The sequence below is a fragment of the Aptenodytes patagonicus genome, chromosome 2 (genome assembly GCF_965638725.1).
Source record: "Aptenodytes patagonicus chromosome 2, bAptPat1.pri.cur, whole genome shotgun sequence".
NCBI classification, from domain to species: Eukaryota; Metazoa; Chordata; class Aves; order Sphenisciformes; family Spheniscidae; genus Aptenodytes; species Aptenodytes patagonicus.
Window position 1 is genome coordinate 21,631,164 of NC_134950.1, and position 13,202 is coordinate 21,644,365.

At 38.6% G+C, this 13,202-nt stretch overlaps 1 protein-coding gene across 3 annotated transcripts in view; it reads right to left on the bottom strand.

Moving 5' to 3' along the window:
- The window catches only part of ZFPM2 (zinc finger protein, FOG family member 2), a 315,698-nt gene that overhangs the window by 154,492 nt on the left and 148,004 nt on the right, over positions 1-13,202 (bottom strand). For 2 of the 3 annotated variants that reach the window (XM_076329250.1, XM_076329249.1), the window contains one exon: positions 4,516-4,634. In XM_076329250.1, the coding sequence (XP_076185365.1) occupies positions 4,516-4,634 (119 nt within the window). Of the gene's footprint in view, positions 1-2,589; positions 2,649-4,515; positions 4,635-13,202 lie in introns of those variants that run through there. The other variant, XM_076329251.1, reaches the window with a different exon arrangement.

The window sequence follows — 13,202 nt, forward strand, 5'->3', positions numbered from 1 at the left end:
AGCTGCTTATGCACAGCAGCTACTCTTTCAGTGGTTTGTATGACCAGCCTAGAGGGGTCTTCTGCTCTTCTCACCTGCCTGTTCACATTAGACTTGACATTTGTGCAAATCCACTTTCCTGTTAAAGACAGGAATCACGAGCTAGGAGTTTCACGCTTAGAAATATATTCCTGTCTACTTGTAGGTACACATGAACTACTGAAATTTCTGTGATGCAGCAAGGTGCAAAGTTGGAGCCTTCCTGGTAAAACTAGTGATTAAATCGTGTCACCTTCCTTGTAGAGCTGAGTTCTCACCAACTGTAGACAGAAAGCAGTACTGTACAAAACTCTTCATGTGTCTGTTTGTCAAAACAGCAAGATTATATTAAATCTCAAACAGAATCTGGAAACATGTAGGTGGTCTCTTTTTACTGTAAAACAAGAGAACAAGCTCTTATTTTAGAAGTACACTTTCTAGGCTTGAAAAGATACTCCTGTGCATTTCATTTTCTTGGGTTTATCAACTATTATGGAACAGTTGATAGAAAGTGGAAGAAGTGGAAGGAAATGGAAGGCAATAACCTCTATGCCTAATTGTGCAGACGAATACAAACTATGCATGAAGCTGAGAGCAGGAGAATTTTGCCAGTTTGGCAAAATTACAGGAACAGATCATTAAAAGTATCTAAATAGGAGATATATCACTCTAAATATAATAAAAGTATCTAAATAGATATCTATAAATATTTAATAATGATATAAGGAGTTCTTAAGTTCAGATTGAAATGGGAATTAAATGCCTAGACAAGTTTTAAGATCCGAGACTCACTCTTTGTTGTTAAAAACAACGTTCTTAAGATTTCTGGTGGCTGCATGCAGATTGTTTCATCAACAGTAACAGTAATGCAATGGTGTACATTATTTCATAAGGTGTTTTGATCACTGCAATTCATGAGTATTGGCTAACTCCTAGATGAGAAAAATTACGAACTTTATTAGTCATTGAGCTATTTGAAGTCTACCATTAGAGTCTGAGTATTCTGCAGTCCTGATATAGACCTTGCTCCACCATACCTCCCGACAGTGCTGCGGCACTGCTGATGAAGTCAACAGCTGCTATTCCTGTTGCAATTGCGAACAGCACTTAAATCATTTTTGTTCCAAGGTACCCAACCTTCCACTACTCTGAGATGTATATTGTTAATATACTTCAAGACAGAAACTTGAAAGATCTAAAAAGTATTTGACATCTGGCACGGTGACTCAATTAATTATCGTGCTGAATTAATTAGCTTGCTCTGTCTCCTGAGCCAACAGTGAGACTGTATTCAGCAACACAGCACTGCTTGAAATACGAAGCACTTCAACAGGATATTACATGTACAGGCTGTATACAGTGCAGAGTACAAGGTTAGTAAGCAAGCTGTAACTGTTATAGCTAGGTAATGAATCCTGTGAGGCAGTGTCACATTGCTAACACTAAACAGTAAAGTCAGGCAAAATACTTGTAGTCAGCCACAAACATATTTTCCAATAAAGAGAGCAGCTGCAAAAATTGTGATATTTACTCACCTGAGGTTCCCTGAATTTTTCTTTCCTTTCCTCTCTATACCAAAAATTCACATTAAAGCTCTTTTCCAAAAATTATTTGACGTTTATAACAGTGCAATGTTTGAAGTTCTCATTCAGAAATGAACTAAACCAGTTGTCAGCTGCTGATGTGAAAGTTTGATTGAATTCTAGGGAGGTGAGGCTTTACCCAAATGGGCTTTCTAAAACAGATATAAATAACTTAAGTAAACAAACGCAACTCCCCTTATGAACAACAGAGAGCATGTTCAGTAGTGAGAAAAGTAATCAAATGTGTCAAGCAAACAGAAAAATCATACATAAACCAGAATAGTTTCAAGAAAAAAAAAAAGATAAAAGAAAAATATGTAGAAGCTGGCACTGGGTTTGTGTTGTTTTAACAGTAAATTAAAGTTCTAACAAAAGATTTACATTTCTTCACACAGCGTTTTAAAGTAACAAATGTAGGATTGCAGGAAACATCTGATATTCGGGAAAAAGAAACAATACTTAGAATCACAGAATAATTCAGGTTGGAAGGGACCTCTGGACGTCATCCAGTCCAAACTCCTCCTCAAAGCAGGGCAAACTTCAAAGTCAGATCCAACTTCGAAGTTAACTCAGATTGCTCCAGATCATATCTAGTTCAGTTTTGACTATCTCAAAGGATGGAGTTGCTCAGGGGACAAAACAATATTGCTGAGGACTACAATTCTGTTTACAGGAACTTTTTCAGATTTCCAAATTTATTTTTATTAGTAAGCAAAACAAAAGTAAAATCTTTCAAATGTTAGCAAAAATAGACTTTATGGTTTTTAATTTGACAAGAAACAAATGAGTATCTTTCCAGTTCAGTGAGAAAAAAGTCCTGAAGATTTTCATCCCACATCTCTCCAAACTCAGTTGAGAAATCACCAAACTAAAAAGTCAACTGTGCTCACTGCTTAATTACAAGTTAATTAAAACCAAAATATCTTAGCTAAATGTTTTTGTTACAGTAAAAGTGGTATTTGCCCAAATTTACAAAGTAATAACAGACCTTAATATATGCCTGTGCTGCCAAAGGAGAAGCAAGCTCCTCCTAGAAGGATTGTGGTTGCTCTACGTCTCCTTCAGAAAACAAAAATGAAACAATATGATCAACTGCTGACATGTTGCAAATTCATCCTAAGAATATGTGATAATGATAACTTTCGTAGTGAAGGGTCAATCAACATCATCTCCCATACTCCAACATTATTTTCAAGACACGTATACCTGAGGAAGTGGTACAAGTGGACAGGGCAATAGGGACAACACAAAGCTAGCATTTTTCCTAAGGTATTATGTGGACTGACTTTGAGCTACACCAGGACTAAGGTTTCTGTTGCATCAAAGTTGATGAAAGTAGTAAAAGTAGAATCTTAGAAAATTATTTGAATTATAGGTAGTTGTTGCAAAAGACATTTTATGAAAAACATTTTGAGAACGCTGACAGACCAAGAATAAAATAGACAAAGAAATTAAAATGAAATGGAAGGAAAAAATGGAGAGAGGTATTCAAATTGTCCAGTCTCCCCTTTCGAACAATAAGACGCTTTGAGTGTCCAGTACTTTTGAAAATCCATCCTTTTTATTCAGGTGCCTGAATGGGAAATCTGATCTGGGTTGGGAATAACTGAACTCTAGGAAACTTAGAAAAGTTTCCATGCCACTTTCTGTAACATCTTGTTAGCACCTTTTGATTAATAAATTATGCTAAAGAGTCTACAAAATATCAAGATCTTAAATGGCTACTATGTACTCATAACAGAATAACGCTTCACTACAATTTTAATATGCATATTTACAGACAGTAACATGCATACTATCCAGCAAGCCCCTAAAAGAGAACTCCAATATAGAGGCATAGGTTCTCCAGGGAGGAGCTAAAGATTATCAGTTTCTCCCCTTTTCTCCCATGTCCACACAACTCTTCTCTCACACTGTCCCAGATGGTACTTCAGCAACTCAGTACTCCTCACTCTCTTCAGGTCCTCCAAGGGCCTGACAATACCCCCAACACTGGGAAGCTCAGCTTCTCCATTTACAGCACAGATGTATCTACCCCAAATGTATGTAATACACTTCTGCGAAACAATTCCACAGGTCTTTATGCTAATACAGTCATGCAAAGTCTGTAATAGCAAACAGTGATCCAGCTGAAGATAGTATCCCACAGGGCAATGCATGTTCCAAGATTGTCTAAACCCTTCTTCTAGAGATATTAGTTGCTTTTTTTCAATACAGGGTCACCTTTCCAGATATTCTCAGAAAATTAATCTGAACTATACACAAATAATATTGAAGCCCAGACTTAAAACCAATACAAACAGAAACAAAATGAAGACCTAGGAATGACATGATTTTCAGTGCACTGAACTGAGACCAGCAAAGCATTACTTTTAAGTAATATGGTCCACGTACTTTCTGCAATCAGAATAAAAAACAAGGTTAATTGAGAATATATTATATGACAGGTGCCTTTCGATATCTTTCAGAATAATTTTAATCTGACGGAAGATCTTGCTATGTTCAGTAACATTAAGGCAAATTTAATGAATTTTATCCTAAAATAATGTAGCTATTTATTTTCTGTACCATCCATTAATATAAATTAAGTATTCAGCAATTAATGCTATAAAAAATTTTAAAAGCCATTAAAATCCAGGTATTACTACTGAAACGCAACAGCTTGCTTCAGCGAACAAGGAAGTGACATTTCCCTTCTGTAAAATAACAAGTTTAATACTATTAACCTGTGCTCCAAATAACTTTACGTGGATGGTTGCCATAGATGAACTAATTGGAAAAGAGCCAAATACCACTGTCCATGAAAGCTAACAATGCCTGTTTTCAAATGCTCCGACTGAGTAGTAATTCAGGCTATTCCCTAAAGAATGACACACAATATAACAAAGCAAAGCGTCTCGGAGCATCTACATACCAAGGTGTTATTATTCAGATCCATCTTCCCAGCAAAAGGCCCCCATGTTGTTCCAACCGGAAGCTGCTGCCGGCTCTGAATCTTGCGCTCCCCGTCTTTCTGGACCACCTCCAACTCTCCTGCAAACAAAGAAAACAAGCAGTGTTGAGAGTACTTTCACTTGCGCCTTGACAATAACCTCCTCTGCCTTTGTGTTGGCTTTATATGCCCAATGTTCTGAGGGCCCATATAAAGACAATTAATTATGCTTGTCTGAAAAACAACTGATCTTGTCATCCTGCGAAAGAAAAACAAACCTTTTTCCTTTATATTCAAATTTGGTTTAGAAAGTCCCGTTCCTTTCTTGCATCTTTTCACACGCATTAGAGCTTGAAGGCATTTTTATTCAGAATAGCTGTTTCATAAAAGTTCTTAAGAAATGCTGAGGAGGGGGGAGATGATAGCTGAAAGGAGACCGTGCAATAGCAGCCACACCCAGTGCATTAACCTCCTTGATGCATTTTGCTGCCACAAGACCACGTTCTGAAGCATTCAGCTACTAAAAATTTTAAAGACATACTTTATAGTAATATAAATCCAAAACAACTCTACTAATTTTGAAGAAACTACTAAAACCATTTACTGCTATTAAAAATACAAGGATTTTAAATCGAGTGAGGTTTTACAGGCAGTAACATTTCAGAATTAGACCCAAAATAATTCAAATTGCTAGCTTAAGGTTTTAACACAAAATATGTAAAAGCAATGGCGGGGAGGATATAGTGCATTTTTCAAAGCAAATTTTGTTTTTGAAAGTAAGAACTTCAGAATTAACCCTTAAAAGTGAAATTGTTACCTTAGCTCTCTTTAACTTTTCTGGGGTTTTCTAGTGAAAAGAGAAAAGAATAATATGCAATTGATCATTACCATAGAAGGAAAAATAAAATTCAGTCACCACCTTTCTCCCCAATATTTTCTCACTTCATTCCAGAATAAAAAAAAAATACTCTGCACAACTCTTCTTTGAGAGCAGTCTCTTCAATAAGCCTATTTTTCTATGAACAAATGTTGCAGTTAAAAATATAGTAACAGTTGTGCTTAGATACACAATTTCTAACATTCTTTTCTAAAACATTTCAAATAAATTCTGGTCTTAAAGTTTTAGGAGGATAAAATGGAACAAGAGGAGACCGGTCTGTGCTTTTCTTGTTAGACGTTTAACTGAATTTTACATGCTGTTGCACTTCCAAGCTTTGGCTTTCCTGAAGGAAGGCTGAAAATCTGTTGCTGTTCTCACGAGCAGCAGAGCTCACCCCGACCTCTCTGCAGCCATGATTTCTCCTGACCCATTTTCCCTGCATGCTGAAGCCCTTTCGTCCCTTTCTGTACCAACCAGATGCAACAGTAATTCCTGCCTTTTGCATCAGCATGTCCCTTCTCAACAGCTCTACCCCAAATCAGGATGGTGCTTTTCCACAAACAGGGCAAAGTCCAACTGTGCAAGAAGTCAGCTCGTCCCAGATTTAGAACTGGCAGTTGTTGTGAAATGAACCTTGGGCCGGAGGAAGTGAGTAACTCCCCCTGGCTTGCAGGCAGTCTCCACAGACTTCCCCAAGCTAACCATTCCCATGGATGCCTGGATTTATGTTGCAGTCAGGCTGTGAAGGTTTTCCTTGTCCACAGGGGTTAACCTCGACTGTTTTCCAAAGAGAAGACTTGGCTCCAGCTTCCATTTTCAAGCACAGAAATCTAAATTTCACCTCTGAGTGTTGCAGATTACAAAAAACTACTCTATGTAAAATTGTGCATCAGATCCTTCCTGCAAACTGGAACAAATCTAGGAAATAGAGCTGTATCAGTTTACAAAAGCTTCTGTGTATGCGGGTGAGTCCTCATCGTGACAGTGCTATGACATTCTAAAAGGCAGTATGTGAGCAGGAAAGCTTATGGATTAATTATATCTAATTTACAGATGTGATAGATACGCACCCAAACAGACAAAAAAATAAAATATACGCATTTTTTCCCTCTCACAGTCACATTGTTACAAATTGTATTAACTTTAAAAAATCTCTTTATATGTTAATTATGGAAGAGAGAAATCTTTCTGGTATTGCAAGGTAACATGTTGATCACTTAGGCGTACTGCAGCATTTTCTTTCTACATAGAGATGAAAACTGTAGCATTTGCTTGCTTTTACACACTAAAAAACAGCCATGTCTATGGACATGTCACATTTAACTGATACCAGAGGAATCATGAGAATCTTTGAAAACCCTTTTAAAAAATAATTCAGCCTCCCTTTCTGCCACTGACATTTTTCATTTGAAAAGGGTTCAGACACAGTCAAACAGTGACTCCTTATCTGTACCTGTGGATTTACAAGCAGGCCTGTCTTTTAATGGATTAAGAACGACAAACTTAGGGCAGATCATCCAGTGATATCCAAAAACCTACCTAAGTTTTAAGGTACACATCATTACACTTTGTATTTTAAATAAAATTAATAACTTGAATCTTATACCTGAGAAGTAGTTCAGGTTTGATGCAAACATAAAAACAAGCAATTATTTTCCAAAACTGTATTTTTTTCCTCCAAATAAGTTAATGTGGGTTCTTTCTCTCTTTTATTCTCTTTTGTTACAGTTCCAAGTCGTAGTTTGGGCAATACATTTCAATATGTATGAATACATTGAAATGTACTACAGATGGGGTAACATCATGCTGAATTGTACTCATGCTGCTGTATTTTCCCCTCCACTCAGAACACCATGACAGAATAGCAGATTGCAGACAGGGTTACAAAACATTTTGCTGCATAACCTTCCTGTTTCCCTTGGTCATAGTTCTGCAAAAGAGATACATTTCTCTCTGGTCACCATGACCAGCTGCCATTTTAACACTATGGGTGAATGTTAGAGTTGGGAAGGATAATCTGCTCATATGTTTTGGCAAACACAGACATTTTGGCTATGCTTGTACAAGGTGCAGCACATTACAATTTGATCCTTGGCAAAGATTTTTTTTTCACTGAAAATCTTTGTTTAGGGGAAAAAATTAACACTAAGAGAGCTGTAAGTTAAAAAAACACTGCACATCAGGGTCTACAAGCATCTGCTAAGATTTTTTTTTTCCCTACCACAGCCTGCATCTTTTGTAAAATCCCCATATACGTTCCTTTGTCTGCCTTAAGCAGGAAGGCCAGGGGCTAGTACAAGGGTTTGTAGAAGACAGATTACAAATGTCACTATTAAACATTCTCTCCTGAATTCCCCTGACCCTGGAGTAAGGAGCCTGCAACTTTCCTGCATTCATTTACGACATTTTGCTCCTCTGAAATTTCCTATTTGGTGAATGGTATCGAAACTGCAGCAACAGACGGGCCCAGTCTCCCGCTGACGAGAACGGGGCTGTCGTCTGCTCACTGCCGGCTTCCCATGAGGACGCTGGTTTAAGTGGTGCCATACCTGTGGCCCCAAGCAAGTTGTGACCTCAAGAGAGTTTGCTGGAAAAAAGAGAACCTCACTCCATGACTCTTAAGTAAAAGAGTTTGAAAATTGTGTCATCAAGACAAGATTTTCCCCTTCAGCCTCCGAAGAAGTTCCGATGTAAGTCAGAAGCGCTCTCTGCAGCTACCGTCCCCTGTACAACTGCTCAGCATCTTCACGGATTACATCAGGAAAAGGAAGAGCAGCGGAGATTTTATTGCCACATCACCACGTGCAGTAAGAAGTGGAAAGACTCAGCTGGTACTGACTCTTCACAGATGCCTGTCCATGGAGATCCCAACGAGCAGGGAGAAAAGGAAAGAAAGGATGAAAAACTGCTGCAGCTTCATTTAATCTGTGCTCCAGCCCAAAGGAAGCAGAAAAATCTGTGCCAAACACTGTTAGGAGTTCCTAGTGATCAGCAATTGCAGCAGACCACCTCAGTACTGAACACTGAACATAATGTTCCTTCACATAACAGCAAGTTATAGTATATAGAATTCATATACACCCCTGGGATTCATCATTCCTATGGCAAAGTCGAGAAGCAGTTGTATTTTGCTGTTTTCATCCTAGACTTGTCAACCGTCTGATTGAAAAGTACAGCAAGAAGCATAACAGAAGCAGCACTAAGAAATACAAGTAGAGAGGAAGTGATGCCCTGCTTTTAGTTTTTGTGAGTTAGGTAAAAAAAAAATTACTTGAGACATTCCATTTAGTGATATTTACTTCCCTTTTCCTTGCTACAGAGCAAGTATTTTTTTTCAGCTTGTTCTTCAGGAACACACTTATTTCCAGCTTGCTGAGTAAGTTTATACAAAATATTTGAGACACATAGTATGGGCTAATCAATTTTGGTAAAAGATAATGCTGTTAGTGCTGTGGGCTGTTTCTCTTATCTTGTTGATGTAGCATACTTTTAAAGTCTGTGATTACTCAAAGACTTATGATAGCTGCACTGTAATAGAAGCCCCAAGTCATGACACACTAGTACAGCTACAGAACATCCCATGGCTTTTAAGATATTAGGCCACCTTGGTGGACACAAAACCAGAATGAAAGGACTCAATTTAGGAATCTTTTCTTACATATACATATTGTTTTAGGAATGCCACGTAGGACTTGTGTAAAACAGAAGGTAGAGAGGTCAGTTTAGCTTTGTCTTCTTTTACAGCAAAATCAGAATCCTTTAAAAAAACTGCACAAAACATGTAGTGTACACAGGAACCCAACAACAGCTTTTGGCCCTTAATAGGATTTGACCACAGTTCAAATACCACAAGAATTCAACTATAAATAGTATTTCTGAACAAAATAATACTGGCTTTCATTCCATTCAGGAATAAGAAACAAAGGAGCGCATATCTGAAGGTGAATGATGAACAGCGTTTTGGGGGAGAAAAAGTGAACTACTTTGTTCAGAAGTAAATGTATCCAGATTTATAAATGTTTAACATTTCTAAGCAAGTCACTGATAGCTTTGGCAATAGGATTTTTTTTTTTTATCGGGAATAGCTTTCTAAGTGGAGTCAGTTAAAAAGAATGAGTAAGCTCTTCCTCTGCTATAATTACAGTTTGGTTATTTGACATCATAGGGCCCTACCAATTTCCACTAGCAAATGGCTCCTTCTTTGCATATTTCCAGTGCACAGCCACCTGGCTCTCTAATGAATATCTTTGCATGGCAGAGAAATCGTATGTGTTGTAGTTTCAAACAAGGACTGCTCTGAAGTCAGAGCGAACAAGTTAAAATCACTTTCAGAAGTTCTTAAGCGCTGACCAGCGCCCAAGATCTGCCTGCCATCCTGTATGCACAGGAAGAATCTGCAATTAATATTTGACTGGTGATTACCTCCATTATAACAAACTAGTATGTGTACGTTTGCACACAGCAGTTCACTGATAGTGGAGAACTATCCCATTTCCACTTCTGTGATTCTTAACAAGGTAGCTCCAATATTAAATGCTCATACACTTCCTTGGCAGACATAAACTGCATTATTGAGATACCTCCTCTAAATTCTCCTCCCTCAATTTTCAAGTCGCTGAGACATAACACACACTAAACTACAGTTTTGAACATAAACTTGAAATACGACATTCTCTATTCAAGTACTCCAGTCAAACCCTGATAAATCAGGCTGGCCATGCAGTGATCTTATCCTTTCTGACTCTTTAATAAATCGAACCTTGTAAGTTCACGCTGTTGGAAGTTGTCACTAAATGAAATTGTGACCTTATCCGATGCGTGAACTTATCCTGCTGACAACTACATTTATTGTGCGGATAAGAACGGGGGGAAAAAAAAAGACTTTTGATAATTGTGATCTTTGCCATATGCAACTCTAACAGATGGGATCTTTTTGGTTCCATTAATGATTTGCCTATGATGAGCCTACACAAGGAAAAAATTAATGTTCTTCATAGGTAAGTGGTAGGGGGACGGGTACGCGGTATGAAAAGTGCACAAAGAGGTACTGGCTGACAGCAGTGAATCAGAAGCTATTAGCCTAACACAAAGAGCTTCGAATTAGCTTGTAATTGCACTGGAGAAGATAACATAATGGAGGTGGCAAAACAGAAACATTCCCTTTCCACAGGACTCATTCAATAGACCAAAACTCTAAAACAAGTAACTGAGAGTCTGAAGCACTAACCTAAATATGCTAAGCCACGGCAGTTCATGATGAATGAATACTGCATCCCTTTCCAGCACCGACTGGACAGTTGCCACTGCTGTTATGGAGGAACGTTGGGCAACAGGCAATTCGCACAGCTATGTTATGAAAATGACCAACCATCTCACGTTACCACGTTTGTCTGTCAGGGATTTCATACATTGTGTTACCTAATTCTCACCTCTCTCCACAACAGGTAGCACTGTACCCGTTCTGCAAGTCTGCTGTGGGATACAAGAACTGTAACTATCTTACTAGAAAGACACACATACACATGAGACAAGTTCACACTGGAGTCCAAACAGTAACGGACTGAATTACAATCAATCTTCAAAATAAATTTTACAGTTTGCTTTGCAATGAAAATTGCATTCACAGGGGTCTTGGCAAAACCAGAGGTTATTGAGGTTGTCCAGAAGCAAAGGCAAAATTTAATTTTGCAAGAAAATACAGCCAGGCCACTGCTAGGATAAGAAGGATGGAAGGAGGAACAGACTTGGGACTGAAAGCTGAGAAAACAGCTCTGTGGAGTCACCCTGGAGGCAGGGTTGCTATTCTGCTGCCACAGAGGGGGTGGAGGGTTTCTGAACGGAACAGCCTTCTCCCTTTCTCTGAAGTCGCTCCCACCCTCCAGCAACTCGTCCCGCTAACCCAGATCCTCCCTGGTCCCATCACTCTTTAAGGAGTAGGGTCAACCAGACCTCTTAGCACAACGGCCATGAGGGAAGCAGACACAAGGATAACCCACAGGTAGTTATTGCTCTAAGCTACCGCTCTCCTTTGCCTACGTTTAGAAGCAGGTCTAGATAGCAAACACAATGCAGGAGAAGCTGCCACATGCTGCTTCATTCCTAACCGAGCTGCCTAACATTGCCCCATCTTGCCAATGCTCCCACAGGGCAGCTGTGCACTCTAGGTAAGGATGACAAATGAAAAGGCTTCTCCATTTTCTGTAACAAAAATCTTGCTGCTCCCTACCTTTCTTTAGAGCCCTGAAAGTCAGAAGCAGAGTTTCTTTATCTCTCCTACCTGCTGCTAGTACTGCAAATGGCAGAGAGTGCAGGTGCTATCCTTATCTGCAACAGCGCTGTCCTACAACGGACAATAAAGGGAAGGAAAGAATATTCTGCAAGTGAGGATAGGGAAAGACTAGGCAAAGATTTTCAGAAAAAAAGACCACAGAAGGAGTGGGGGAAATAAATTTAAAAAACAAAGCAAGAGAGAGGGAGTCTAGGGAAGGAACCATTTGAAGACCCAAGTTGGGTCTGATCAGGATACAAAGACACAGACTGGAAAAATGGGAACAGAAGATATTCAAGAAAAAGAGGGATGCAGAAACCTTGCCAGAGTGACAGAAGACATACACATTTCCAAGCCTGAAACACAAGGACAGAAGTGCATGAATTCACATTTAGAAACAGAATGTAAACACTATTATCCTTTTTAGCCAAGGTATGTGTGTCGTTACAGTGCTTAATTCATAAGCTAAACCACCAAAATAAAAAAATAAAAAATAAAGCAACTTATTCTAATACCTCATTGCTCAGCTGAATCTTGACTAAACTGAACACTTAAAGTGTGTCTACACTGCACCCAGTGATGTGATTTCACCTGACATCTGGTCAAACCCATTCGTTCTCTACGTCCAAGCAGGCAGACCACCATGTGGGCTATAAAACTTTTCTGAGAAAAAGTTTCATTACTGGTTATTTAGTTTACACTAGGCTCCGGCTATGACCACCACACTGACATAGTACTCCAGCCTGGTGTGGTGTGGTGACCTTAGGTACATAAGCTGCTCCAGATTCCCACCTGCAATGCAGAGCTAACTTCAGTGAGGTGAAGGTGCACTACGTCTCGCAACACAAGCACAGTTTTCAGAGACCATAGTTTCAAAAGAAGTGTAGGCACTGACACTTCAAAAATACAAATTTGTGCTCTATTTGTAAAGTCTTCATCTGCTTATACAAAATGAATACAAAGGAAAAAAATTTACATTCCTATAGTGCCTCACACTCCTGTAATCTACAGAACTTAGTAGGAACACAAGATCCCATCTCAGGTTAGAAAACCATAGACCTGCAGTGGTGAACACATCTGCATCAATTTGAAATGACAATGCAGCTTCTATATGTTGAGGGGGCTGGGAGGGCGATTAATTAAATAAATGTTAAATAGCACATAAATTGAGTAACTACTGAAGATACAGTTAATGAAAAAACACATAATAATTGTCCATCAAGTATACTATCAAAATAATTTTTAAGGCTTAAGCTGAACTATTACAAAAAGTACTGTTTTTTCTTGGAAGTCAGAAAGGAAGGGGTACATAATGAACACTGGGGCTAGAGTTTGATTAGTTTTTTAGTAGAACAGACTCTTATACAGCTGTATAGACTTTTCCTTTATTTAGACTGCTTCACTGAACTTACAGAAGCCTGCTCAAAGAAAAAAATGGAAGAGACAGAAGTAGAAAGAAAAAGATATTTACTCAAGATACGCTAAGAAATACCAAAGATTTATTCACTTGCTTCAAAGTCA